The 27,643-nt window shown below is 42.8% G+C and overlaps 2 protein-coding genes across 10 annotated transcripts in view; one reads left to right on the top strand and one right to left on the bottom strand.

Moving 5' to 3' along the window:
* The window catches only part of MYO7B (myosin VIIB), a 54,599-nt gene extending 45,483 nt beyond the window's left edge, over nucleotides 1-9,116 (bottom strand). For 5 of the 6 annotated variants that reach the window (XM_038145473.1, XM_038145477.1, XM_038145475.1 and 2 more), the window contains exons 1-6: nucleotides 6,068-8,941; nucleotides 4,701-4,743; nucleotides 3,273-3,386; nucleotides 2,515-2,667; nucleotides 1,142-1,326; nucleotides 146-267 (exon numbers count right to left, since the gene is read on the bottom strand). In XM_038145473.1, coding sequence (XP_038001401.1) covers nucleotides 146-267; nucleotides 1,142-1,326; nucleotides 2,515-2,667; nucleotides 3,273-3,386; nucleotides 4,701-4,718 — 592 coding nt within the window. In that variant the 5' untranslated portion in view covers nucleotides 4,719-4,743; nucleotides 6,068-8,941. The other variant, XM_038145474.1, reaches the window with a different exon arrangement.
* Nucleotides 9,117-11,758: 2,642 nt separating this feature from the next.
* IWS1 (interacts with SUPT6H, CTD assembly factor 1) lies at nucleotides 11,759-26,823 on the top strand. Of its 4 annotated transcripts, none has more exons than XM_038145736.1 (15): nucleotides 11,759-11,919; nucleotides 12,233-12,348; nucleotides 18,056-18,767; nucleotides 19,288-19,480; nucleotides 19,722-19,779; nucleotides 20,074-20,174; nucleotides 20,421-20,571; nucleotides 21,437-21,519; nucleotides 21,802-21,931; nucleotides 22,611-22,728; nucleotides 23,448-23,559; nucleotides 23,749-23,805; nucleotides 23,996-24,107; nucleotides 24,668-24,825; nucleotides 26,393-26,823. In XM_038145736.1, exons 1-14 carry the CDS (start codon nucleotides 11,886-11,888, stop codon nucleotides 24,794-24,796), a joined length of 2,106 nt encoding a protein of 701 aa, XP_038001664.1. In that variant the 5' UTR covers nucleotides 11,759-11,885; the 3' UTR covers nucleotides 24,797-24,825; nucleotides 26,393-26,823. The 4 variants fall into 4 exon arrangements, with proteins under 4 accessions (XP_038001664.1, XP_038001662.1, XP_038001663.1 ...); XM_038145737.1 differs by lacking the exon at nucleotides 24,668-24,825 and adding an exon at nucleotides 14,345-14,399 and having other exon boundaries at nucleotides 11,899-11,919; XM_038145734.1 differs by lacking the exon at nucleotides 24,668-24,825.
* The last annotated feature ends 820 nt before the right edge of the window (nucleotides 26,824-27,643 follow it).

The following is a 27,643-nucleotide window of genomic DNA, read 5'->3' as shown; positions in this document are numbered from 1 at the left end:
AAAAGTATAGAGAACATCTACAGTGCATCACCAGTGTTTCAGGGGGTTACCAGTTAAGCAGATACAATGGTTCAAGGATCTGTTTCTGATTAATTTTATCCTGAGAGAAATGTGGTAAATCAGCCATGTTTGCTAAGTAACCCACCTTCCAGAATGGGGTTGGCCTCTAGGATTTGCTGCTCTATCCAGGAGTGCTGGCCACTGACAGCTGCCAGAAACTGTAGTATTAGCTTTGTACTTTCGGTTTTACCAGCTCCAGATTCCCCACTGCAGTAAGAAAAAATATCATTACAGGCTTCCTAATTTTGTTTTTTTGGTAATGTGGCAGACCAAGTTAAAAAAAAAAACAAAAAAAACCAAAAAAAACCCAAAACATTTCCACTTAAGTTTACCCTGTAAATGGCAGATCAGATTGTCTTTCATAGAGGGCTGGAAAATTTGAGTCTTTCATCATCTTACTTGCTCAAATTTAAGTTGTCAGACTTAGGCTGAGAACTAAATTCTCCCACCAATTAAAAATAAGCAAATCCATGGAAGACATTCTGTACCTGTGCAAATTAAATGACCACTTACTTATCTTCTTTATTGCACTACCAGAATGTCACTGCTAGTGTTAGCACATCAGCTGAGGTGACTCAGCTATAATCAGGTGCTATTGCATGAGACTATCTGGTTCTTCACATTGATGACAAACACAAAATGGATTCTTTATAGGAGGAAGAAAGGTACCATCCACCTTTGGGTTAGCAGAGGTTATTTCTCTTGAGGTAATGTCTAGCCTTGGAAAATACATGTAACATAAATATTTTGTCTCCAAGGTAAAAGATAGCCCTATGTCACACACACTCAGGTGTTATGTTTCTGTATGTAGTGACCACATGCAGATTGTACAACCACACTGAAAGATTCTGGGGGAAAACAATGGGCTTCAGAAATCCTTTGCTTATGTTTTACGTTTTCCAGCCCTAACTGAAAATGAAAGAGCAGGGAAGAAAATATTTCCTTCCTGTTGTCTCTAGTTTTATCTGTGCCCTTCCATTTGGAAGGTCAGGAGACCTTCCTTTGTCCACCTGTGTCCACAAGGTGCCCCAAACCATGCCAGACGTGGTTTCTGCTATTTGTCCTCTCCAAGTCCATTCACCTGATCACACAGCACTGGTCTCTCTTATTCCTCTTCATATTGAAGTAACAGTTATCTGCAATGGCAAAGACATGAGGTGGAAGCTCTCCAATCCTCTTGTTACAGTAGAGTCTGATCTGATCCACCGTGTAGAGGGGCAGCAGCTGGTATGGATTCACTGCTACAAGGATTGATCCTGTGTAAGTCTGGAAAACAGTTGTGAGCATTATTGCCACAGCAAACCTGCAAACAAGAATACAACCAAAGCCACTTGCAGTATAAATCTACACAGAGGCAGGAGGGAAGCCTGGGAGATCATGGCCCTTGGGTGAGGCTGAGAGCCCAGTTCCTCACTATCAGCTGCTGTTGAACATCCCAGGATAAGGAGGGGTTTGCCCAAGGAAGAATGCTAGGTGTAATCTCCTTGCTAAATGACAGCTCAGTTCTCTGTCTCAAGCTGAAGCACACAGAAGTGCAATTTGACCTGGCACTTCGGCGTTACTGTAAGGTGTTTTGCAGTGTTTTGTTAAGCTGCTTTTGTATTCCAGTGCAGATGTGGCTGAACTTTGCTAATGGGCCAAGTTATAGTTGTGCTATTCATACAGTGATTTAGAAACACTTGTATACAGCACCACCAGTGAAATGAAGGAGGCTGTCGAAGGCTATGGAGATGCAAGGCAATAATATTGTTGGAAAACTACATGAAACAAATGCAGGGCTGCTAGAGTTTAATATAACAGGTCTATCCACACACCTTGTTAGTTGTAACTGTAGGATATGTAAACTCAGTCCTTTTTAACACTAAATATCGTCACACCTATGTTGTAAGAGGCAGCTTCTCTCCAGTACTGTATATAACATGGGAGGCAAAGCATGGAAAAACCTGAATATTAATTATATTACAAACTGGAAACCGAGGAAAAAAGAAAATAAAATTTCCCAGTTACAGATAAAACCTGTATGGACAAAATATCCAGATTTATTCATTAGCCATCTTATTACATCAAAATCAAGTAAATGTTGTACTGGGGGACAATTGAAATCATGTCCCTGCATACTAGTTAGGCTGATCCTCCAGGTAATAGCAGCAGTAAGCTGTAACATGGGCTGGATTTAGTTCACTGTCAGTGGCTGGTGGCAATGGTCACTCTGGGAGAAGGTAACTGGAGTCACTACCTGTGCCAGCACTGTGACTGAAGGGCAACCAAAGTACTCAAGTGAAAGAAGAGGAAAACTGTGCTGTGTCTCCTTGGCACCCTCAGTCATTAAAGAAGTCAGAGGGCCCATGTGTGAAAGGCTCACAGGCTGCACAAGTCACTTGTTAATTGTAGAGGCCATTCCTGGAAGTGACCTGGAAGTGACCTGGCTGTTCCTGAAGTGACTGTGGCACTCACATAGATTTTGTGCTCCTGGTGACGGATGAGGAGGTTGTGCACCATGCCAGCTTCGTGGAGATCCCCGAGGCGGATCATGTCCTCTACCCCCTGGACAGAGGAAGGGTGCATCAGGTGCACCATGTGCATGTTCCGAGCCGTGATCCAGTGCTCCTGACAAAGGCAAGGCACAGACTTTAATGTGTGATGCTGTGGCTCAGAGGCAAACAAAGGAGAGCTGGGTTAGACTAGAGTGAGCTTCAGCATAATAAATGCTCCAGCAAGCATGTTCTAACACACAGGGAACCAGTCTACAGGAATTAACTGGTTTAAAGCAAGATGATTTAAAACACTGAATGAAGCTATTCAGGTGAGTTCTGAACAGCACCAATTTTAACACTGTTCAGAGTGCAACTCTGTCATCACAGGCAGAACACTGTATGAAGTAGGGATGAACTGATTTCAGTGGGATGATGTTTCCACCTAAAACTTCCCCAAATTTAGGGATTGGAGCCCATCCATTTCCTTTTCCTAACCATGTAGATATAACCTCTGTCTTATGAAGCTCTGAATCTTCCTAGTGCTGGACCTGGCGATGCCAGGTGACCACCCTATACTTGCCTTATTTCTGTAGTCTTTCTTTCAGTATATCCTACCTATATTAAAGTCAGACCACCTGGATAGATGGAGCTTTGGTCTGACCCAATAGGACCTTCTTTTGTACTTTGTACTTTTACATTTCATGTTCATCTTTTACAGAAGGTTATAGCATAGCCCACCTTGCCTTCATCATCCTCCAGCAAAATCCGTCCTGAGTCAGATTCCTTCACAACTGCCCCAATTGGGACATTAAATTCACTGTTTGGTTGAGTGTCCAGCCACACATGATCACCCTGGGGAGAAAAAAAGCTACTGTCAAGTACAGTAACATACTTGATGCCATGTAGCTCACAGGCAAACACCTCTTGCTCTTCCTTTTTTAGTTATTTGATTTCTTTAGCAGTGTTTAACTGGGTAAGCTCTTACTGCTTGCAGGCAGTACATTTACAGACCTCTGAATTCTACTCCCAGCCCCACAGCTGATCTGGAACACGACTTTGGACAAGTCATCAAACCCAGCTGTCTCACAAGAGGAAATGAGACTTTTTCCAAGGACAGCAGTAATGCAGCTCCAGTACCTCCCAGAGGCTGGCTGGGGGCATAGTGAATGCTGGGGAAATGGCTTGGCAGCCTCACATGAGCTATGATATTTTCTCAGAAGAGATTCTTGAGAACATAGACTTTACCAGGAAAGAGAAAAACAAACAAACATATGTACATACTGGATGCCTGGAAATGTAGAGGCCTCCATTGCGAGCAATTTTAGATATTTATTTTTCCTGCTATAGCTGAAATGTGAGTGCACCCATGATCTCTCTTAGGAAAAAAAGCCACCAACATTCTTTATCCAGCCCAGCTCCTCTCTTCACATAGGTAGAGGCTTGTCAACATCTGGCACCTCTGCAGAGCAAGCAAGAACCTGCTCTGCTGTGCCTGGAGGAAGGGGTGAGCCACAGCTGCCCTTTCCTAGGAATGAGCAACATCTTGGTGTTGCCTGTATGAGCGTCCTGGTTATACTTCCCTACTCCAGGCCCTCAGGAGCACCTTCTCTTGCTCCAGTCCCTAATACAGATTCAAACAGAAAGATGGAATAAAAACTGAACAGTGTAGATCAGTGTACTTTGTAGATCAGTGTACAACTTTAAAACAGAGTTGTAGATCAGTGGACTTTGTAGCTGTGTCTTGTCATATACAACTTTTGTTACACACCACAGCACTGATTGTCATAGTTTCAATGTTTTTACTGAAAAAAAAATTATTTTTCCTCTCAAAATACTTTGTGGCTTACATTTAAAACCAAACAACCAATGTAAAGCATCCATAAACATTGCACAAGATTATGAAGAATGGTACAGACTAACAGCTCTTAGTTGTGTTGAATAAAACTCCAAAGGTAACTTGTGCCACACCTTGTGACAGAGGTCACCTGCTCAACAAGAGGATGGCCTGGTGAGGCAAGACACATCTGCTTCCCTGGTCTAGGCTGAAATTGTTTTATACCTTGTTGACACTGGGTTATTGCAACTTTCTTTTGATTGAACCATGATGGTAAGGTAATTTCCCTCCTCTTTGGGCCTCACTCAACCAGAAGAAAGAGTAGGACTTACCTTTCTGAAAACCACCATTATGTTTCAGATCACTGTATGCAACCTGCATTCCAAGAACATAATATTAGGTCAGAAAAGGGCTTTGATGAGAACAGACAGTGGGGTTTCCTTGCAAAAAAATAACCTCAAAATATCTTAAAATAATTTTGTTAAAGCAGAAGAGATCATTAAGATACACCCGATGTAGAAACCATGACACCATCTGCAGAGAACCTGCAGCACTGGAGTGGTGCTCTGAGTTCTACCACATAACACTGGAGATGCTCTTAACCCTAAAGATTTCACTGTGCACATTTTCATACCAAATAGTTCTCTCAGTCAAGTGCTAGGCACAATTATTGTCTGAACTTCAAGGTTGGCTTACTAATAAAGAGACTACCCAATGCAATGTGATTTGCCCAAGAGTTGCCTTTAGCTGGTCCGTTGACCCAGCAGTTCAGTGGCTATCCCAGAGACACAGGTTTAATTCATACTTTCTGAGCTGAGTTCCCTCAGACCCTCCAGCTGGAACCCACCACCAAACAGAAACGGAGGCCTAGAGTTCACCTTCCTCGGCTGGAATGGCAGGGATTGCCATCAAGGCATGAACAGCAAAATAAGGGACTGAAGGGAACCACAATAAAATTAGGAACTCACTATCAAGAACGTAACAGCCAAAATATCAGTGGCCAGAGATCTACAGCAGTGCTTTAACTAAGGGATGATGCAGTTTAGGCTGTCCTAACCAAGAAACTAATGTGTTCAAAGCAACTTTCTGTCCCAAGGAGCTGGATTTTGGAAGTGATTCCATGACTAGGATGATTTGCCAGCTGGTCTTTCATATTCTGTTATTCTTATGGCAAAGTCCTCATGTTCTTATTCAGGGCTCAGAGGCAGGACCTCTGTAACAACTTCAGCACTGAGATGGCCTGTTGCTGTGAGTGGTGCAGGGTGGCACAGAAGCACAGTCCTTAGCAAACACAGGCTAAAGATGGGCCACAGTCAGTGATTCACAGCTGACAAGCATTTTTTCACCAGCACCAGAAACCAGAATAGGGCAAAAGAAAGAAATGTTGACCCCAAACAAGGAGGGAGTGGTAGATGCAAGCACAGAGACAGCCATAAAGTGTCACATCAAAGGGACAGCTGTCTCTGGATCTGGTCTGACAGCAGCCAAGAGCAGACGTGTAGGGAGGAGATCCCATATAATCCCAGGATATGCAGTTCCAACATTTAAAATTCTTATTCCCAGAGAAGCTGTAAGTGGCCACCGCCTGCACCTGGTTGCATGGCCACTTCCTGGCCAAGCCTGGCTCTCTCTTCTCTTTCTCTTGACAAAGTAATGCTGCACCATAAACCGAATCACACCCCACAGGATGGGAATTTACCTCTCCAGAAGAAATCTTCACTGTGTGGCTTTTGCAGCTCAGGTCCCTCTTTTTCATAAGCATTGGCAGAAGAAGGGAAAGAAAGGTGAAACTGGCCCTGGTGCCATTAAGTTACAGTTCTCCACTGCACAAAGGAGGAAATGACTGAAGCACGGTTATTTATTACAGGACTTTGCTCCCAGTTCAGTGTATATGTCACTTCCAGGTCAGGTGTTCCAGTGAGCATGAAGGCTAATTCTTGCTCGAGTGAACCTTACACTTCAGTCTCTCCACTGGGCCTGTATCCTTTTGGATTTCTGGAAAGCACTCCCAGAACAAAACCCTTTAGCATCTGGTCTTATCCTGCTCCAATGTGACTGACTTCCCTCGGACTGTCTCTCACCCTGTTATGTATGAAGAAAATCAGACCCTCATATCTTCATCAAAACCTCCCTTTGGTTTTCCATAGCTCTTTTCTGCAAGAAAATGCCCATCAGTCTGTGTTCTGTCTGGTCTGTGTTTCACAGTACCTCAGACCAAAATTAACTCATCACATTTAACTGAAATTCATACACACACCCATATAATGGGACAAAATGCCCTGGTTTCACTATGATCAATTTATCTCTCAACAAACACTCTGTCCCTGTGTTCCAGAATCTAGGTGCGTGTTATTTTTCCAGTTCTCTCTTCCCAAAATAGGACAGGATGGCCAAGAGCTTCCTTCCTTCTGTTGGCTCCATATGTACTCTCTGTGTCCTTCTTGCAAATCTGGTAAAATTCCACTATGGGAAAGAAACAGAAGTGTAGTACATCTGTGGAGAGGCAGATACAGGGTTTCTCCAGCCAGAGCAACAACTCAGGAATCAAGCACATTCCATCTTTTATGATGAGCCCAAACAGCGAAGATGAAATTTTTTCCATGTATTTTAACTCAGTGGTGTCACCTTCCTCCAGGGCCCTGTGCACAGCACTGTGCGCTAGTCTGTGTACCCACTATTAAACATGCAAATGTAAATGTGCAATAATTGTGAGCATGTGCTAGTGTACCTAATACCCTAATTCTTATTTTCTTGTTTCCTAGGTTCACTGTATAAAGGGACCCCTGCTGTAGCTCCACGTCCAAATCAGAGGTAAGTATTCATGCATGGCAAGAAACAGTAGCATGTGTTTTTACTGAAAAAACATCACATATCAACATCACATATTTGTGTTTTAATGTCAGCCTCCTTACCTGAGTTTTTGTTTAAGTCTTACAGCAGCAGATACAGATGCAGAAATAAAATGTAGGCACTTCAGGGCTCAGAGACTTTTGGAGAGAAGCAGAAAGCCACAGAGAGCTTTCTTCAAGTTTCTAACATGTACAAATCATTCCTACTCAAAGATTTTGCTTCAAAGTAGTTCTTTAGCAGACTTATTTTTGAAACAGTTTGTGATTAACGAAATTCCAAGTACTGGTTTTATTAGGAAAAGGTCAAATAGTGGCAAAGAAATCAAAGTACATACCTTTATACCACCAAGGCAGATATCTAAACCCAAAGCTTTTTGTATAATTGGATAAAAAAATGCCATGCATATTCCTTCAGCAAACAAAACATACCTGCTGAAATTCCAAATGGAGCCTGTTTGGGGGCAGAAATCTCATTCTAAAATCAACTATATTTTTAACACTTTTGCCCAAGACACAGTGCCTGTGCTACTTCAGAGAGAAGTACAGGATTTATGTCCTATAGACACTGTACTAGATAGAATATAGGGAAATCAAGATCATCTGAAAGAAAAGTACAACTCATTGTATAGCTGAAATATGCACTAGAAGGGAGATTTTGATTTCCACAGCTGACATATTCAAGAGGTAGAAAACAAAAGCTGAGGGAGCAGGCACTTGATATACCAAGGGGAAGCAGCCAAGATGCTCTGTGCAGCACATGCAGCTAATGAGATGAGCAGGCTAAAGGTGCCTCCAGAGAAGGACCTGTGAGTGCACAGGGGCAGCTCAGGTTTGGCAGGCACTGAGCTGTGCAGATAGGAAAAGACAGGAGAGGAACTTGCCAGGAATGAGCAACGCGATGTACTGCTGAACACAGAGTTTGGTGAGGGACTGTTCAGAGCACAGGAACATTTGTAGTGGTAATTAGGGGTAATCTGTAGCATGGTCTATGCTGATTAATCGTAAACTTTCCTTTAAGCAAATTGCTGATGGTAAAGATTGTGACATTACATCTTAAATAATAAAGCTCAAAAAATTATTAAGTATGCAGCAAGACACTGGCACAGCTGCCCAGAGAAGCTGTGGCTGCCCCATCCCTGGAAGTGTCCAAGGCCAGATTGGACAGGGCTTGGAGCAACCTGGGATAGTGGAAGGTGCCCCTGTTATGGTGGAACTGGATGAGCTTTAAGGTCCCTTCCCATCCAAACCATTCTGGGATCCTATGATGAATGCTGCACCAAGAAAAGCAACAAAATAAAATTTGATGAATCCTGGTGAATTTAATCCTGCTGTTGTTCAAAGTAATAGGTCTGTCCGGATAGACATGTGTTAACAAAACTGCCTCTTCCTGACACTTCCTAATTAAGAGATTGATGTCAGGATCAAAGGGTTTAATTTGCACATGGCACTACCTTTCATATTTTCTCTCCAGCTAAATCAAAGTGGCCTTGTCACTTCTGCATCAGGTCCTGGATACCAAACGTCATTTTATGTTAAACTAGTTATTTCTCTGAGGTTTCTGAAGCGAGGTGGATTGGGTGTAACAATTTGCAATTTAAACTGTTCATTCAGCAGTCCTCTTGCCTACACTAACCTCCTTCCCTTCCTCTAAGCAGATTTGTAGCTCTAAGTCACTGATGTCTGTTAGCTCTGAAAGGGGCAGTGCAGGAAACAAACTAAATAAGAAGTACATACCATTAAAGGATTTCCAAGTGCATCGCATGGTTTTCTTGAGCATTCTGTTCCTCAGGGAAAGGCTTATTTCATTCCAGCCTGTTCATGGAGTTGCACAGTGAGGCAGACTGGCAGGGCTCTGGGATCTGTGTCATTACACACCTTCACACATGCCAAGTGGGCGCTGCTTACGCTGCGTGGTAGAAGACAGGTCATTCTCCCCCACTGTGCAATCCCATTACAGTCTGACTGTCACTCCATCCTTCCTTTTGGAAAGCAGCCAGGATGGTATTACAAGAGTCTGTTACAGACTGATACTGCCAAGCTCTGGCTCATGAGGAACAAAGGCATGTGCACCTTAGTGTGCACACACACGTTACCTGCAGAACGAGGGCTGGAATGGATGCCCAGTTCTTCAGCATCGATGAGGTGAGGTTGTTTCAGACACAGTGCTCCCTCTCCTGTGCGATGCATGTGGCTTGTCACAAGTAGGTTGGGAGGTTTCATTTCAGAAAGACGGGAATTCATAACAATTAGGGAGAAACCTCGGTACCTCCTTCCACTCTCAGTAAATGCACAGAATCTCCAATCTTTCATCAGTGCTGCCTCAGTGGAATTTGGGACGGTGGCTCCCCATCACTGCAGAACATGACACATATCTATAAAGGACTAATTTCCAAGGCAGACTATCATCATACCCTGATCCACTTGGAGCTTTAGTATGGGATAGATTTCTGTGTTTTCTAGATACCTTGGTACAATTTTCAGGTACCTTGGTACACATTATTCAACACGGATTTTTGGGGGTTTTTTGGGGGGTTTTTTGTTTGTTTCTATTTATGTTTTCCCTTGTCCATTATTTTCTGTTACACTACTCCCAAGTTATTTCCTTATTCCTTTATTTGTTGTATTGTAAAATTGTCATACTGCCTTCTATTTAGTCAGCTGTGTAAAGTCATTCCATTTCTTTTTGGAAGCCAGAGAAGTGCAATGACAGGAGCCTCCCATCACATACTGCTACATGTGCCTGCTCCTTCCAGAAAAGATCTCAGTGAAACCACACAGTGCAAAGACCTAAAAGAAATAAAAATCATATGGGAACAGGAAAAAAGTGCATGACACCATTAAGAGCATGATCCTGAGACTCACTTAAGGATCTTTGTGGCTATATGGAAAAGAGCGGAGCAGTAGAGCTATAAACAGAGACATTATCTGTGTTTTATGGAAGCTGCTTTCAGGGGAAAAAAAAAAGTTTTCTGCATTTTTGCTAAGAATTTAGGATTGTATTTGAGAAACATCTGACTCCACTGCCAATTTCTCCTTCTAAGTGTTTTGCTGCAGAAGATGTTGAATAATGACTCAGTCCTGAGAGTGAGCTGAGTTAGCTGTGCTTAGCCTGGTACACTGAACTCCCTGCATGAAACAGTGCTTGCTGCTGGACAGAAAGTGTTGGTTAATAATGGCTTAACCTCTCTGCCATCCACTCCAAGGTGCCTCTAGCACAGAAGAATTAGACTCATTTTGCCCCGAATACTCAACTTACTTAATTTTGATGACTCTGAACAAAAGTGCAGCATGCAGTATTAGAATAGTCACTGTTGTTCAGAAATACACCAAATGACATGGGCAGCAGTTTTCTAGCTGTCTCACATTGACCTGTGTTTCCCTAGAAAATGAAGGTATTTTTGTGACAGACTGAGGGGCAGGTCACCAGTACCGTATGCATTTATTAGACTTTTATTATTATTATTATACATTTATTAGAATTGTTGCAATAATTAGAATTATTAGACATTTATTAGAATTTTGAAATGCTGCGGGAATGACAGCAGCCATCCCTAATAACCCTCAACGAGCATATCATGTGCATGCCAAATACTTGAGTAATGCTACTACTCACAGGATAGGGGCTATTGAAACAGAACACAGCAATCCCTGAAAAATACGAGCATTGTTTTGCCCCGCGCACGTTTACTGCGGAAGTCACCATCCCCCGGGAGGGAGCTCAGGGTGAACTTTCAGTCAATCCTGAAAGGCTAAATCTGGAGGCACCACCCACACATGAACTAGATTGAACTGGAGCTTCAGCCAGGACAGCCGGGCCTAAATTTGCTGGGAGAACCTGTTCTTCCTTTCCGTGGCCATGGTGGGTCCCCTTCCAGCCCGCCGCACACGTGAACATTGCCAGCCCCCTCGCAGCATCAGAGCCCGCTCGTGTGCCTGAGCTCTGCCTCTGCTTCGCCACCTTCTTTGGAGACGCGCGTTAATCTTGCTGCCTCCGCTTGGAAAGAGCAGATAAATTTACCTGTTACTTCAATGGCAAAATCTTTTCTGCTCTAGATCACCCTCCAGATCTCCCACCCTTAGTCACTGTGGGAGGCATGGCACCAGATGGCCCTTTGGCTGGCAGGAGGGAGATGTTGGGCACTGCCGTGTGGCTCAGGGCTGTGGTTCCGAGCAGCCATGAACGGTGTCAGGGGTTGCTTTGGTCCGCTGGAGATTCCCGCAGGGCTCAGACAAGGCAGCACCTTTGCCAGGATCACAGCCAGGCCGCCCTGCAGCTGAGCGCTGCCGTGGTCACCCAGGGGCTACAAACAGCCTTTTACCCTCCAAGGCTGCTTCGGTTTGCCCAGCGCTTCAGCAGTCACGCTCACACCGAGCCCCGTTCGAAGGGCGGGCTGTGTTTTGGGGGGAAGCGATCCCCAGAGGCCGGAACGCTCCCGGCTGCGCTGTGGCTGAGCGCGCGCCCACGGGCGGGGCCGGCGGGGAGCGGCCAGCGCCCCCTGGCGGCCGCTGCCCCGGCAGTCTCGCGAGACCCGGCGCGCCGTGCGCGCGGGGCGGGGGTGCTGCGGGGCGGGGAGGCGCCATCTTGTTCCTGTGCGAGGCGGCGGGGCCGGGCCGGGCCCGCGCTGAGGGAGCGCCCGGGCAGCGCCCGCCGCCACCGCGGGGCGCGGCATGGACACCCACTACTACGGCGGGGAGCAGTCAGGTAGCGGCGCGGTGCGCAGGACCCTCCGGGGAGGGCGTCGGGCGCGGCAGGGCCCGCGGGTTCGGGGGGACAGCGGCGGGGCCCTGGCCTGAGGGCAGCGCTGAGGGCGTTAATTGCCTCAGCAGTCCGGTGTCCGGGCAGTGCGGCAGTCGCCGCCGGTTGGTGGAGGAGGTTTTGTGCGCTCCCGGGGGTGTCTGGGGTGATTTGTTCGGACAGCCCCGTTTCCCTGCCCCGTTAGAGCGGGAGCCCGCCCGGTTCCCGTGCGGTTCCTTTAAACGCTGAGTTTTACTTTCTTTTTAAAATCTCGGAATAGATGATGGAGGAGCTACTCCAGTGCAAGACGAGCGAGACTCAGGATCTGATGTGGAAGATGAAGGAAACGAACAACATTCTGGATCGGAGAATGGAAGTGTAGGGCACCATTCAGAGGTACTAAGGGAGCTTTATCTAGATAAAGTTTACTCTTTTTGAATTCTTTTTTGTTGTTGTTTAAAGTGGCATTCTCTCGTAACCGAGACAAACATGTTTATTCCGTTCCTCTTAAGAGTTCTGTCGGGCAAAACTTTATTTCCATAAAAAAGCGTTGGACAGTCTCTTGACAAGTATGTTGGCTAGGGTTCGTTTGGTTTGTTTCTTGTTATGGTAGCACACACTGTTCTGAACTTGAGCAAGTTGTACTCGGTTAGCCTCGATTTCACAAAGATAAAATGTTTGGATTGTGAGGAATTTGTACCTGAAATTCTGCACAGTGTTGTAAAGCCACATGCTTTGGAGGTGGTGATTTCCTTGACAGAGAATAAATGCTCTCCCAGCTTCCATGTCAGATGGGGGCACTGACTCCTGAGTCTGCTTTGTGCTGGTTTTCACCTTGTCGTTCCCAAAGGAGCAGGTGTGCATGTGGAGCAGGTTGAGATTCCTGAATGGGACCTGTTTTTCCTCTGAAGTGGTTCCCACTTGAAGAAGTGTTCAGCACGGAAAGGCTTTGGTCCAGGGTTGTTTCTGGGGCAGAGTCACTTCATTTTTGGATTGCCTGGCTGAGAAGAGATTCTGGTAAAAGAGAAGGCTCCCTTTAGACTTCTAGGACAGTTTGGGAAGTTGAGATTTAATTTTTAAGAATTGTTTGCGACTCAGATTAGAGCTACATCAGGTCTTAGTCGGAAGGAATAATTCTGGCCTGTGAATTCAGGTCTTCTGCCAGCAAAGTTACAGAGAACTTTTTGATGCTCATGAAAGCTGTAATCAAAGCCATTTCAGAGCGTTCTGCTATTCTGCTGTACTGTATGGAAAGATCAGAATTTACTCTGGGTTTTCAGTGTTACATGTTTTAGAAATTGCTTAAAATGCAACAAAGGCTGATGTGAGAGAAGGCTGGACTCCACTGTGGCATAACTTACAATCCTGTTGTTTTTTTTTCCTCTGCCTTTATAGAATTCATACTTCCCTCAGAGTCAGAAAGTAGATGAGGATTGTATTTTAATAAAATGAAAGTTCTTCCCAAGTATTTGAACCTAATTGTAAAGCACATTTGGAATTTACTTTTTTTTGATAGGTGTTGATATTTCCACGGGAAGAAATAGATTTGGTGTGAGGCAGCATCTCCCACTGTGACAGTGACAATTTCAGTGTGGCAGGAAGCACATTCCTCAGGCTGGGAAAAATAACTGCCTGTCCAGAGGAATGTAGAACTTCTGTTCCATGGGAGAAAAGTGTGATGAGTGTGTGAAGAGTCCTGCTGCTGCTACAGTAGTATTAATCTTTTTCTTCTGTGTCATTGTTAATGCTTGATGACTGGTTCTTACTTTCCTGTACTTCTCTGAGATTTTAATTTTGCTTACTGTGGCAAGGTGGTTGACTGTTGTTTACATCTGCAGCATGTCTTCTTGAGAGTTAGGTACAGAAAGTACCAGTTATCATTGTTAGCTGGCCCTCTTCTTGTGCTGCATTATTTTAAAGACTTTGTTCTCTGATGGTGGTTGAATATTCCTCTATAGATAAATACTTCAGAAAGTCAATTAAAATAAAAGAGCCAAGCTAAGCCATCTTCTTGACCAATACTAAATGAGAGTTGTCAAGCCTTAATGCTTTATTTGATTCAGCTCAGATCAAAATTCAAGTATTTTGTTTTGCTATGAAGTTTTAATTTTTCTTTCCCTCCGTTGAGTTCACTTTGCACTCGAAAGGCAATAAGGTGGAGCAGCCATCTCTGAAAGAAGTAGCTCTCAGTCATTTGTCCTATTATTTACTCTAAATATTCTGTCATCCTCTTATTTTCTTCATCTTTAGGAGTATGTGGGAGAAATGACACTCAGAGGTAATAAAACCTTTTTAGACAGCCTAACCAGTTAAGTCTAATTACTATTTTGTCTCTGATTTAGAACTCAGATGTAAAGAACTGAAGTTTTAAAATTTCAAACTTTTCTTTCAGGTTTTTAACTTTAAAGAAAAGGGGAATCCTGAGGAATTACTTATGTAGGTCTCAGGTATGTGGGTTTTTCTTTTCCACAATTCTTTTCTGGCTTTCCTTCCCCCAGTCCCACTTTATCTATAAATGTTCTCCTTGATGTCCTTACTGATTCTGCTTTAGACAATTAGAATTAGTTTTAGTACAGTAATGAATCTGAAATCATGTTTACAGTGTTTGTCCAAGTCAGGCTCATACAGAAATCTGTAATAACTTCGTTTTTACACTTCCACCAAGTTGCTGCTGTTTCATGAATTAAGTTGTGGTTAGACTGTGACTGTTAACAAACACAAATATGTGACACTTCTGAAAAAAGGAGGAACTTGCTGATATGCCCATGATGGTTGTGTAGGTCTTAGTTTAACACTCACCTTTCATGACATTGTAGTGGATGGGTTCAATTTTGTTGAAGTTACTAAATTATTGAAGAAGTAGCTCTTAAGAGTGGCTGCATGTCGATCCAATAAACTGCTTGGTAGCTGTAATTTTTATGTAGAAGTGTAACACTGTAAATTTGATTTTGATATATTCCTTATTTTATACTGTACTAAAGCCTCATGTTATAGAACTCTTTCATTAAACAAAAATTAAGGACATCTCAATTAAAATGTTTATAGATAAAGAGGAGGAAGAAAAGAAAGCAAAGGAATTAGAGAAAAATGCAGTAGCAATTACCTGAGACCTACTTGGTTTGAGGATGTCTGATCTTTCAATCAATCATTTGGAAAATGAAAACTAGAAAACTCAAAAATTACATACTTCATTTCTTTGAAAACAGTTTTGTAGAGACGAGCAAATACAAAAGGGAAAGCGAAGACTATCAAACATGCCCAGCAGCATTTTGTCATTATACTGGAAGTTGGTCACTTTTCATATCCGTTACATCCCAAAGCAGAGGTTCATTCATTGTGTGCAGCCCCTTGCGCTGCGGGCTGTGGGCAGGCCCTGCCCCGTGCAGGGTCCCAGCTCTGCTGCAGAGGGTGCTCTGTGCTGCTGGCTGGGGGCTCCTCACTGACAGTGCTGCTGCCGGGCACAGCTCTCCTCCCCGGGCTGGGCAGGTGGTGCCTGTGTGCCCAGAGTGTGCAGGGACAGCCACGTTACCTCAGCTGCTGCTTCTCCAGGGGTCACTCTGCAGCAGTTGAGCTGCTGTGACCGCTGGGTGAGTCTGACTGCTGTGTGTCTGCTCTCCCTCACCAAACATCTTCATTCTCAGGTGTGATTGTCAGTTTGCAGTAGCAGTTAAAGATTCAGGATCTTGTCATGATCTTCAGTAATAATGCTCTGTAATTATAGTGTCTTCTCACCGAGGTTTTGCATAAGAAGTTCTTTGTAATTTAGTGATTAATTCTGAACAGGTGCACATATAACCTGCAGCCACACTTCTGACCTTGGAAATATGAAGAATCACTCCTTGTTGGTTCTTATTTTTTTTATTTGTTCACCAAAGAATTCCTAAACTGGAAGCTGGGAAAGTTGATGGTCCTAATATCTTAAAGAGGACTATTTTTATTAATTTCTTGGGGTTTTGTTCAGTAAAATCCTTTATTACTGCTGATGTAATTATCAGTACTATTCAGCATTCTCCAGCTGACATTGAGAAGACAGGCAAACCCACACAAAATAAAATGGTAGAAAAACAAGGATTAAATCATTTTTATTACTGTGGATACCAATTTGATTTCAGTGTTTCTCAGTGACCTTACCTGTAACTGCTGTGGAATCTGCTTTCTGTTCAGTTTCCAGCTGCAGTTTTCTTTAGTCTAAAGTAATGCAGTCAGGGAAGATCTGTCACATTCACCTGTGGTTGGTTTATGTGGGACATACAAGACAGGAGAAGGGCAATTAAAGTGATTTTTTGCTAAGGGAATAAAATATTAACAAGCTGAGAGCAGTTGAGTTCATCCTCAATTCTGTCACTTCCTGATATTAATATTTCTTTAAAATTCCAGATTCAGGTTTTAATGGAACCATATTTCCTTTCTGTGAGGAGAAATGAGAATTTCTGGAGACAAAAGATTCAAAAGATCTCTACGTGCACTGCTGTGGAGACAGGAACAAGCAGCAGAGAGAAAACAACTTAGATTGTCACAGCAGCTGTTTGTAGTTAGCATTAAATAACGTGGAAATTGTGAAGTAGTATTTGAAGTGCATGTTTTAAAATTTCATGGTCCTGGGATTTTTTTTCATTGTTCAGTAACTTTGTTAGTAATTCTTCGGTAGTTTAGAAGATCTTTATCAAGTGCTAGCCAAAGGAATAAGTATATAAAGTCCAAAGTCTTAAAAAGCAATGCTCTTTGCCTCTTAGAATAATTATGGAGGAAGTAGTTCTTAAAAGCAATTGAAATTAATTTGATTTTAAATTCTTCCTGCATCATGCGTTTTAAAGATGAATAGTATTCTTTGTTGTAGGTGTAGGGCAGCTACACCTACATTTTTTATGGCTATGAATGTGGGAGTAGAACGACTAGAGAAAATAAAAATAGATAGAAAGTCTGTTTTCAATTTTGAAAGTCTGTTTCAAAACAGAAAAGTCTGTTTCAAAATTGGAGAAAAAAAAGATTTGGAAACTTCAGGACATATAGATCTTAAAGCATCTCCTGTCACAGTAAATACTCAGTTTGCAAGTCAAAAAAGTTTATAGCTGAGACAAAATGACTGAGGAAAGCCTGATTGAGGATTTGAGTTGAGTGTGTGAAAGAGAAGCTCCTTGTACAATGTTGTTGTTTTCAGCTGAAAGCAGGATCATGGTGACAGTAGCTGTGAGAGCTGAATTAATGGAATGAGTTTTCAAGTCTAATTTGATATTCTCAGCTAAATGTGATTGAGATGTTTTTTCCAAGTAGATTTTAGATGTTGGAAAGATAAAAGATAATGCTGTAAGTAACTATACTTAGTAAGGTGGCTTGTGAGATGTTCTCTTAAAAGTGGAGCACGTGCCTCAGTATTTTTTGGTGTGTAGAGAAGTCAAAGGATTGTTTCCGTTCTGGAGTTGCCAGATGGGTGTGTTTGTGCATGGGTTATCTTGGGTGTCTGGATAAGCATGGGAGCTGTCAGCATAGGGGAGAGTTGTTGAATCTGAAGTGCAAAACTGGTTAACAGTAATACTCTGAAAAGTCTGACTAAAGCTTTATTCTTGTTTTTTGCTAGGCGTTTGGTCTTGAGTTGTTCCTAAATAGGTTTCTTCAACAAGGAAGGAACAGGCACTAGCTGCATTTGGAGCGTAATGCGTGTGCTGTTTCAGTGAGATGTATTTCACGTGGGAAACATCTGTTTGAGATCGTCAGGAAAATAAAATGGCAAATGCAAGATACTCTTTCTTGCTTTGTTACTGGGAATTTCAACTAAACCACTTTGAAGGCCTGTCCTATTAAAATAAAAGTACTAAGCCTTCACGCTCGAGCAACTGGACCCTTCTTAGACATGCTTATTTAAGTGTTCTGTGAATTCTGTTACTGTTTTCAAAATACCGTGGAGCTGCAGGATGGACACACTTCCATTGATAATGCTTTTTTGGATGTGAAGTATTTGATAGTCTTTTGATGCAAATTGTCTAATTATTTCTACATAGACATTATTTCAGTTTGCAGCACCTTGGGTAATCAAATTGGAGGAAGGACAAGCAAAAATTCAGAACATTTTTTCTTTATAAGGTCTGAGATTATTTTTCTGTTTCAGAATGAACACAGTGATGGAGAGGATGATGGGCAAGTGGGAGAGCCTCATATGACAGACTCTGAAAATGAAGATAACCCAAGGCAAAAAGAAAGTGACTCAGATAATGAGGAGCCCCCAAATCACAATGCGAGTGATTCAGAAAATGAAGCAACTCATGGAGAGAAAGACAGTGACTCTGATACTGAGGACCGTCCAAACCGGCATTTAAGTGACTCTGAAAATGAAGAGGCCTTAAATCATCGAGCGAGTGACTCTGACAATGGAGACCCTCCAAGGGATCACAGCAGTGATTTTGAAAATGAGGAATCACACAAGCAGCCAGCCAGCGACTCTGAGAGCGAGGAGCTCCAGAAGCAGCCAGCCAGTGACTCCGAGAGTGAAGAGCTCCAGAAGCAGCCAGCCAGCGACTCCGAGAGTGAAGAGCCTCAGAAGCAGCCAGCCAGCGACTCGGAGAGCGAGGATGTGTCCAGACACAAGCAGATAGAGTCTGAAGATAGCGATGGGGAGGACAGGAAGGAAAAGGTGCAGAATGACTCTCATCATTCAGATAATGAACATGTAAGGAAAGGATTTCAGGGCTCTGACAGTGAAGACGAAGCTCCTAAGAGACGTAAAATATCAGACAGTGATGAAGATGAAAAAGAGGAAGAAAAGACAGTGAAGAGGAAAACAGCCATCCTTTCTGATAGTGAGGATGACAGTGAGAAAACACGTAAGAAACTATACTGTGAAAACGTGCTGTGACAGGTAGTGGTGTGGAAGTTAAATCATTGCTTTTGTGTGAATAAAGCATCTTAAGTTGAGAAACCATAAATCAGATTTAGTTTTGGAGCAGAACTGCATTTGTAGAGGCTGTCATTCTGACTGCTTTGCTGTGTGAATGTGTATCTAACACTTCTGAGTAATAAGTAGGTTAGAAGACTGTAAGGATCTAACTGGCATCTGTTGACATGGTAGTTTGTTATTTACTTCATTGCTGTATCTCTAGTATTTTTTTCCTATGTGTTTTTTTCATATACTGGGGGTGAGAGATTTGAAATTACAATTTTTTTATGGATAGATGTGGTGTATGGAAGCTCCAGTTGCTGATTTAATAAAACACTTCAGAATGGATATGGTTTTTAGGAAATGGCAATGGTCGGATGTTGGCAAACTAGTCAGAGAACAATTGGAGAGTAACAGTTGTCCCCTCTATTACTGGGACGTGTAGTAATGCTCCTTTCTGCTGGCAGCTGCAAAAAAGGTACGAATCCTTTCTGATGCTGAAGAATCGGATAGTGACGCTGCTTCAGAGAAATCTGACAAAAGGAAGAAAAATGTTGTATCTGATAGTGAAGAGGAGGAAGAAGAAGGAAAAGAGGATGCTGGGAAGAAAAAAGGGAAAGATCTGTTTGGCAGTGACAGTGAATCTGGAAATGAACAAGAGTAAGTGGAAAAAATATGATTTTTTGGGGGGGTTTTAGGCAGGGGGAGTGATGGTGAATGGAAAATGGATAAATCCCAACTAGAGAATGACTGTTCACCTTTTTTGGTGGCATGAGGAGAAAGGTCAGTAGAAGGAGACAGAACAAAAGGGAGATCTTCATACAATCATTAGAGATTTTGCAGAATAGTCACATCTCATTGTTGTAGTCCAAGTTGATAAATGTTGCTGTTATCTTCACAGGAACCTGATTGCAGATATATTTGGAGAATCTGGTGATGAGGAAGAGGAGGAATTTACGGTAAGCGTTACTGTGGATGTCTCCTGTTGACTTGCTAGATCTGAAGAGAATGTATATGCTGCATCAGGTCAGTTTTGTATCTGCCAGGCTCACAGGGGTACTCTTTGGGTTAAATAACATTTACAGCTCATCTTCTGGGAGAATTTTTGGTGTGACAGTAGTCACAGGGGGAACTAAAAAGACTCTGCTCATCTTTCTAGATCATCTGAAGACTTGTAGTTTTTTAGTATCAGTAACCTGAGTAGATGCTCAGTCCTGATCCATACACTGATTTGCACTATCTGTACTCATCAGGGTTTTAACCAGGAGGATTTGGAGGAAGAGAAAGGTGATGGAGACATGAAGGAGACAGCAGATGAATCTGACTCGGATGATAACATCAAAAGAGGGAAGCAGTAAGTCGTTGTGTTACATATTCCTTTCTTAATGCCAGATTTTGGTGGAAGAGCATTATGGACCCTGGATATTACAGGTGTGCACGTTGGGTATTAGGTCTGGGAGCCTTTGCTAGTTTTGCATTTTGCATACTGAGGATAATTAATTATCTCACAGGGACCTTGAGACACGGTGTTTGTACGCTGCAGAAACACAGAATTATTTCCTACCAAGGACCTTCAGTTAACACTGTGGTTGTGTTTCAGCATGGACTTCATGTCAGATTTCGACATGATGCTGCAGAGGAAGAAGAGCATGAGTGGCAAGCGCAGGCGGAACCGTGATGGGGGAACTTTCATCAGTGACGCAGATGATGTGGTCAGTGCCATGATTGTGAAGATGAATGAAGCTGCTGAGGTAAGTTTTCCAGGCTCCAAACACACCATGGGAAAATTGTGTGATTAATAAGGTACAAAGATCTGTCTTGTCTTTAGCAGGAGTAATCTGTACACTGTGGAACCCTTCTTACGTCTGTATAACCATTTAAATGTTATTTTGCTGTTCTAAATGAAAACATTCTGTTAAAATTTTGACAGAATACTAATTTTTAAAACTGAAATTAGTTAAATAGCTAAACTTCCATCAGCTGAGATCAACTTCTATTAAAAGGGATATATAGGTGCTCTGTAAACTGAGAAAGGGACTATGCTTTAATTTCATTGTGGTGTTACTGGCACGTGTCATGCTTTGGTACTTGTTTCTGAGAAGAGTCCTTTTCCAAACTGTTTGAATGACAGTGCCGTGGCAATGATATCAGAGTAACAGATTAATATTAATAGTGACAGTCAGGCCTTGGATGGAAGTAAGTTTGAAATGACAGAGGTGAAAATACATGTTCTCCCTTCCCATTGTTCTGCTTAGCTATTTTTCTGTTTTTCAGGTGAGGCTTTACTAACAAAGTGTTATCTGTGCACAGTATAGAGGACCTCGAGTTATTGTAGTCAGTCTAAGTCATGAAGTGGAAAAAAAAATGTAGATTTAGGAGCACTCTCGTAATGTGATGCTTTATTGGGAAATACTGACTAAAGTGATGACCTTATTTCAGGGAAATTCTTGCATAGTTGTTGGTGAGCTGTGGAGCAGGGGACAAAATTAGTGAAATCCCTCCAAAGTTGCACTTCTAGTTTAATAGACTAGTCTTTTTCTTGTCAGTGTTGCAAAGAATGGGAGTTGCTGATTTCTGTCTTTGATTAACTTGTGCTGATTCTTCAACTCTCTACAGGAGGATCGTCAGCTGAATACACAAAAGAAACCAGCATTAAAGAAGTTAACTTTGCTACCAACTGTAGTTATGCATCTTAAAAAGTGAGTTGTCATTCTTTCAGTTAACTGTAACCATGGGCAATAGTCAGAATTTGTAAGATTTCATGAAGTTACACTACAGCTATACTGAATATGCAGTAAAACACTTTTTTTTATTCCAAGTAAATGCTGAAGCTAGGTGACCTCAAAAACATAAAATTATACATAATTTTCCCTCTTCATTTACATGAAACAAACTCAAATATACTATTTTCCTCAGGGGACATCACATCTTAAGATGTTGCTGTATTACATAACTTTTGGGCTTCTCTTTAAACCTTTTAGGCAGGATCTCAAAGAAACTTTCATCGATAGTGGTGTTATGTCTGCCATCAAAGAGTGGCTTTCTCCTCTTCCAGACCGAAGTCTGCCAGCACTAAAGATAAGAGAGGAGCTTCTGAAGATCCTGCAAGAGGTTTGGACCTGACTTTTCACCACATTTGATTTGGAGCTTCTCCACAGTTTTACAGCCGTGTGCTTTAGGGAAATGTGAGATGATAAATGAACTGCAGCTCTACTGATGGGCTGTGCAGTGAAACACACAAGGAAGCAACCTGCACAGCGGGTGTGCTTGTGTGTAAGAATTCAGATGATTTGGCCCTGCCTGCCTGTTTCAGGTTTATATCCAGATTTAAATGAAGAACTACTTGCTGTGCATCCCTGAATTTTCTTCCCCTGTGGTCCCTTCTCTTTTCTGTTCTGTTAAAGTGTGCAGTGCACGGGAAGGTCCCTCACACTCCGTGTAGGCTTTCAGTGTCTGTGGCTAAGCTGATTGCTTGAGTGTTTTTGCCATGTAAGGTTTTATTTATAGAATGAATGATTTGAAGGCAGTAGCATAGTTTTGGGGCGATATAAACTAGAGAGCTTTTGGAGCAAAAAGTTCTAGAAAGCTACCTAATTTTGTGTATAAGCCAAGGATATTATGGCAGATTTCTAGATTTAGGTGTTTGATACTTTAAACAATTCCCAATGGGAAAATGAAAACTTTAAATTTTCCAAGCTGGTTTAAGTGAAAGGTCTTTCTGCAAAGTTCAGTGACACCATTAATTAATGTTTAGACATAATTTATTGTGTATTCTTACTTTTCTCTGCAGCTGCCCAGTGTGAGCCAAGAGACCCTGAAGCACAGCGGCATTGGGCGGGCTGTGATGTACCTGTACAAACACCCCAAGGAGTCGAGACCGAACAAGGACATGGCTGGGAAGCTGATCAGTACGTGAACCTGCCTGTGCCTTGTCTGAGATTCCTCTGGAGATGAGTGGAACTTCTGCATCGGTTTCTGATGCACTGCTGTTGTCTGTAGAATAGATTCTGCAATGTAGGAACCTCACTGATGTGTTTCATCACTTTGTAGAGCTCTTAACAAGCACTGTTACATTAGCTTCTGCATGCACCTATTTCATTGTCTTAAACCAGAGGATGGCATTTGTTTTGCTTCTGTTCTCTCTTGGCTCATTGTCCAGATCTTTTGAATATGCTGCAAAGGCAGGAAGGTGCTGCCAGAGGACTATTTTTTCCATGGACTTCAGAGAGAACTTAGCTGAATGAATGTTTACTACTCAGCTGTATTCCATGTGGAGTGCATTCCATCCAGAATGGCTGCAGACTGATGATACACTTAGATTCTTTAGGACCTTTTCTGCATATTTCTAAAATGGCATTGTGTTGGTTGTGCAGAAGGTCCTGACACTGAGTATTCTGAGGGCTTGAAGATGTTCTAGAAGAGCAGGCAACAAAGAGACTTTGGGGATGAAAGCTCTTGCTTTCTGTTCACAAGGCTGGTTTTCCTTTAAATACTAAGGGCTCAAAAACCGTTTGGTTGAAAGGAAGCATAAATACTTGCCACAGACTTCTAAAGCTGTACTTGATCACCAGAGTGGTTTGAGAGAAACAAAGGCCTGGTCTTTGTTAACTAATCATTTTTTTAATAGATGAATGGTCTCGACCCATCTTCGGCCTTACCTCAAACTACAAAGGCATGACCAGAGAAGAGAGGGAGCAGAGAGATTTGGAACAGATGCCTCATCGAAGGAAAATGAGCAGGTAGGAGTAGCAGGCAGAAACATGCAATTCTTCTAAGACTCCATCAAGAGAAACCAAGTGGTGTGTAAATACTGAAGGAATTAAAAGGGTAGTCAGTTATGGTCTCTCTTCTCTTTTAGCATACTTCATTGTCTTTTAAAATTTCTTTCTCTGTATATAGATATCTATAAATATTTATTTTTCTTGCAGCTCTGGTGGTCAGACTCCCCGTAGGGACCTGGAGAAAGTATTAACAGGAGAAGAAAAGTAGGTTGGATATATAAATACTTTGTTGTTTTTTTTTAAGTGAAGTATTGTGGTGGCACTACCACTGTGGAATTCCTGTAGAGGTTTCAGAGGCAGTGGTATACAGTGTGTTTCAGAGGAGAACACTGGGTGGCTTTTCTTCTTTCTGGATAAGATTTGTCCGTAACAGTCGCATCCTTTTTTTCCATAGGGCTCTCAGGCCCGGGGACCCTGGGTTCTGTGCCCGTGCAAGGGTCCCAATGCCCTCCAACAAAGACTACGTTGTCAGGCCCAAGTGGAACGTGGAGATGGAGTCCTCCAGGGTAAGCACTGGCAGTGTCCTGGTGACTGTTCCTAAGGCTAGGATTCTGTCACCATATCACCATGGTTACTGTACAGGAGCATAGTTCTTTTAAGGGCCTCTTGTAGTGAGTGTGGACAGTAAATTCTCTGATAAGTAGGCTGCGCTAAGCTCATCACATGATTTCACAGGAAAACATCTCTGAGCAAAAAGAGATTTTTGAGTTAACTTTTCTAGCATTTCTCTCTCAGGTGAGAATCTGATTAGAGGCCTCTTGCTTTAAAGCATTTTGAGCTAAAGCTGCAGTTCAGTACCTGTGTCACTGCGCAGATGTTTTTATACCTCTCCCAGCTTTTGTATCATGTTCTAGTAATATTCTAGTTTGGGAAACCATTGAGGTTTTGGTAAACATGAACAGCTTCGCTGGAGGCCTTTGTGTTGCTTTGTCTTCATCCATCTATGCATACAGTTTCATTTAAAGGGGTGTATGTGGTAGAATATGTGTAAGTGGGAGAAGTAACAATTGCTGTGCTGTCTGCTGTTCTTTCTCCTTCTGTCCATTAATTGAGATGTTGTTTCTAGCCCGGGACTATTAAGAGAGGTATTAGTCGCTTGGAAAAGCACAAGAGACGGTTTGCTGAACAGAAACGACTCAGCAAAGTGCATCGGGCCATCAAGTTCAGCATTGAAGGCAACAGGATGCCCCTGTAGCCATACCACTGCCTTCCCAAGTTGGAGAGGTATCCCTCGAGGGAGGTGTGAACAGTGCATGTGCTCCAGCTGTTGGCAGTTTGCACATGCAGGACAGGAGTGTGTACACCCTAACTTTAACCTGGAAAACTCTCCTTGAATTCTCTCGTGTCTGTACTGTGACCTCCAAGGGAACTTGTACAGGAGAAAACAGGCTCTAGCACATAACCTCTGCCATGGCTCCTGCCTGCACAGCTTCAGGGTACCCAAATGACAGGAGTTCAGTGAAAATACCTGTGCTCAAAACCAGCTTTGCACCACCTGTGGTTTTGAATGCTGTTCTGACACAATTAGGTTTTCCAGATTCACCTGAAGTGACACATGGGAATTCTTAGCCCTTGGTACAGGAGCTCATGTCACTGCATGCTGTGGCGGGCTGACCTCTGACTGGGGCACAGTGAGGTGTTTTTCACACGTGCTCCTTCAAGGAAGTAGAATGATGTGAGACAGTAGGGGTGGTTGATGGGAGCTACAGAATGAGACCAGGGGGAGAAGAATCCTCTGCTGTGCGTGTGGGCTGGGAGAACATGCATCAGTGGGAATTGCTTTGACAATTCCTGGTCTGCATTTCAATGCTGTGAGCAGGGCTACCACAAGCTAACAGTGACAGGAAGAGGTGAGCACAAGCCATAGATAACTGTTGAGTTCATATTAAGCTTCATATTTATTTGTTTTTAAAAAGATATTTTCTTAAACATCACTGTGAAATTTTAGGTCTAATTTCAATGAATAGTGAACAGATTTATCAATAAACCTTATTTAAAATCAGCATGTCAGGAGCACTTTCCTTAGCCATGGGAACAAGTTTCTAATGGATGTCTTTTTCAGATACAAAGTAGCATGTGTTGGATATCACTGTTTCTCCCAAACTTAAAAGTGTCATGTTTCCATCACTTGCTGTTTCTGTTGTCTAGTTAAGGAAAATTGCCTTCTGGGAAGCACTGGCTATGGCTTGGAAGGTCCTTGCTGTTTGTCTTCAGTGGCGTTTCAGCACCCCATCACTGAATTAATCTGTGCAGAATAACTTACGCCACCTGGTTTTCATTTGCAGTTCAAATACAGAGATGAAATGCAATGCTTGTATGGTCAGCTTAGGCATTTCTTTTGCTACCCCCCTACACTGCCTTCGTTCAGTAATCCCCTGCTTTCTCAATACTAATCCTCGAGCTTAAAATAAATGGCGGCCTAAAACTGATGTGTCAACCTTAGTCACAGTGTATCTGTGTGGAACTCTGCTGCAGGAAGTCCAGAGTGGTGACACTGGTGTGCTGTGGTTCTGACATGGCTGCAGCCAGTAGATACAAAATTTCCAAACGGTATCCAGCTACACAGCGCTTGACCCTGCACTGTGATGGCTGTGAGTGCCGCTGCCTCCACCTGGGCCCTGCAGATGCTGGGGGAAGCATTTTCCCCTTCTGGGAAGAGAACAGACAGATCAGCTGGGCCCAGTGGCTTCCCCAGCTCCTTGCCCCGGCGCAGCCTCGCATGTGCCGCTTGCCTTGGACCTCTGGGGCGTCTGCTTTTTTTCAGTGGTAATTATTAGTTTTATTTTTTAAGTTCCAGGGGACCTCTAAGAAAGGGGTGAGTCGACTGGACAAACAGATGCGGAAATTCACAGATATCAGGAAAAAAAGCAGATCGGCCCATGCCGTGAAAATCAGCATTGAGGGCAATAAGATGCCATTGTGACCCTTCACAGAATGCCCCATGAGCTCTGCTGTAAGACAATACACCCACAGACTCTTTGGAGACCTTTAAATTTTTTAACTTGTTTGGGGTGGGTTTGGTTTTTTAGTTTGTTTTTTAAGTGAATCCTTAAATTGTTGGTTCAGGTTTTGGTAGAAGATGTTGTCTGAGGACTGTGAATATGGGGACTCCTTTCTCCTGATTGTATTTAAACTGGCCCTGTTGTGTCCTTTGTACAGATCATGTATTTGTTGTATTACAACACTTTAAAAAATAAAACATCTTCTGGGGTTTTTTTGGGAGGGGACTGCCTGTTCATTGCTCAGATGAAGGTATACACAAACCACCTGGGATATGGAAAAACTGAGGGGTTAATTTTTTGTTCAACTTCGTCGAATTTCTTTTTATTCATTGATTTATTAATCAGTTGCTACGTCTTTGGAGATCTGCAGCTATTGCTTTTGATTTAAAAGTATTGATCGTGTTCCATGCAAAGGATTTTGTTTTCATGAAGACTAATGTAAACTTTGGGAGAAAGCCAGCAGATTGACCACTAAAAATTCCAGCAGCTTCCAGCTAAAATATCACTGTAGCTTACCAGTGACTTTGCAAAAGTCTGTTTTACCAGTGGGAAGGAGAGCATTCTTATGTTAGGAGGAATAATGCTGTTTCTTTGTTCCTGCTGCTACAGACACTGACAGTAGAGTAACGTCTGGTACTCTGTGGCTTCTTTGCCTCTACCTCTGAAAATGGCTGTCTCTGCTGAGCTTGCCTCCAATAAGAGGACTCTTCCTGCACAGGTAATTGGCAGTTGGCATTTTTTCATTAAGAAAAATCACCTTTGTGTTGGAGCAGAGCCTCTGTAATGAGTAGTCTGTAACTCTGGGGATCCTGGTGTTGGCTGAGGTACTGCTGGCACCAGTCATGGAGAGATTGCAACTTTGTGTAGGGGTTGTGTGTTGAATTTGCCCCTGTGAGGGTGGAGGGAGTGACAGTAACACAGAGCTGTGTGCTGGGACACCAGCCTGAAGAGGAGAGCACCTGTGCTGGCTGGGGCACTAAAGAGCTCTGCTCCTGCTTTCTCCAGGTTTGTGTATGATGCAGTAACCACCTCAGCTGTGT

Source organism: Motacilla alba, chromosome 9, assembly GCF_015832195.1.
Source record: "Motacilla alba alba isolate MOTALB_02 chromosome 9, Motacilla_alba_V1.0_pri, whole genome shotgun sequence".
Lineage (NCBI taxonomy): Eukaryota > Metazoa > Chordata > Aves > Passeriformes > Motacillidae > Motacilla > Motacilla alba.
This window is presented reverse-complemented; position numbering and strand designations above follow the sequence as displayed.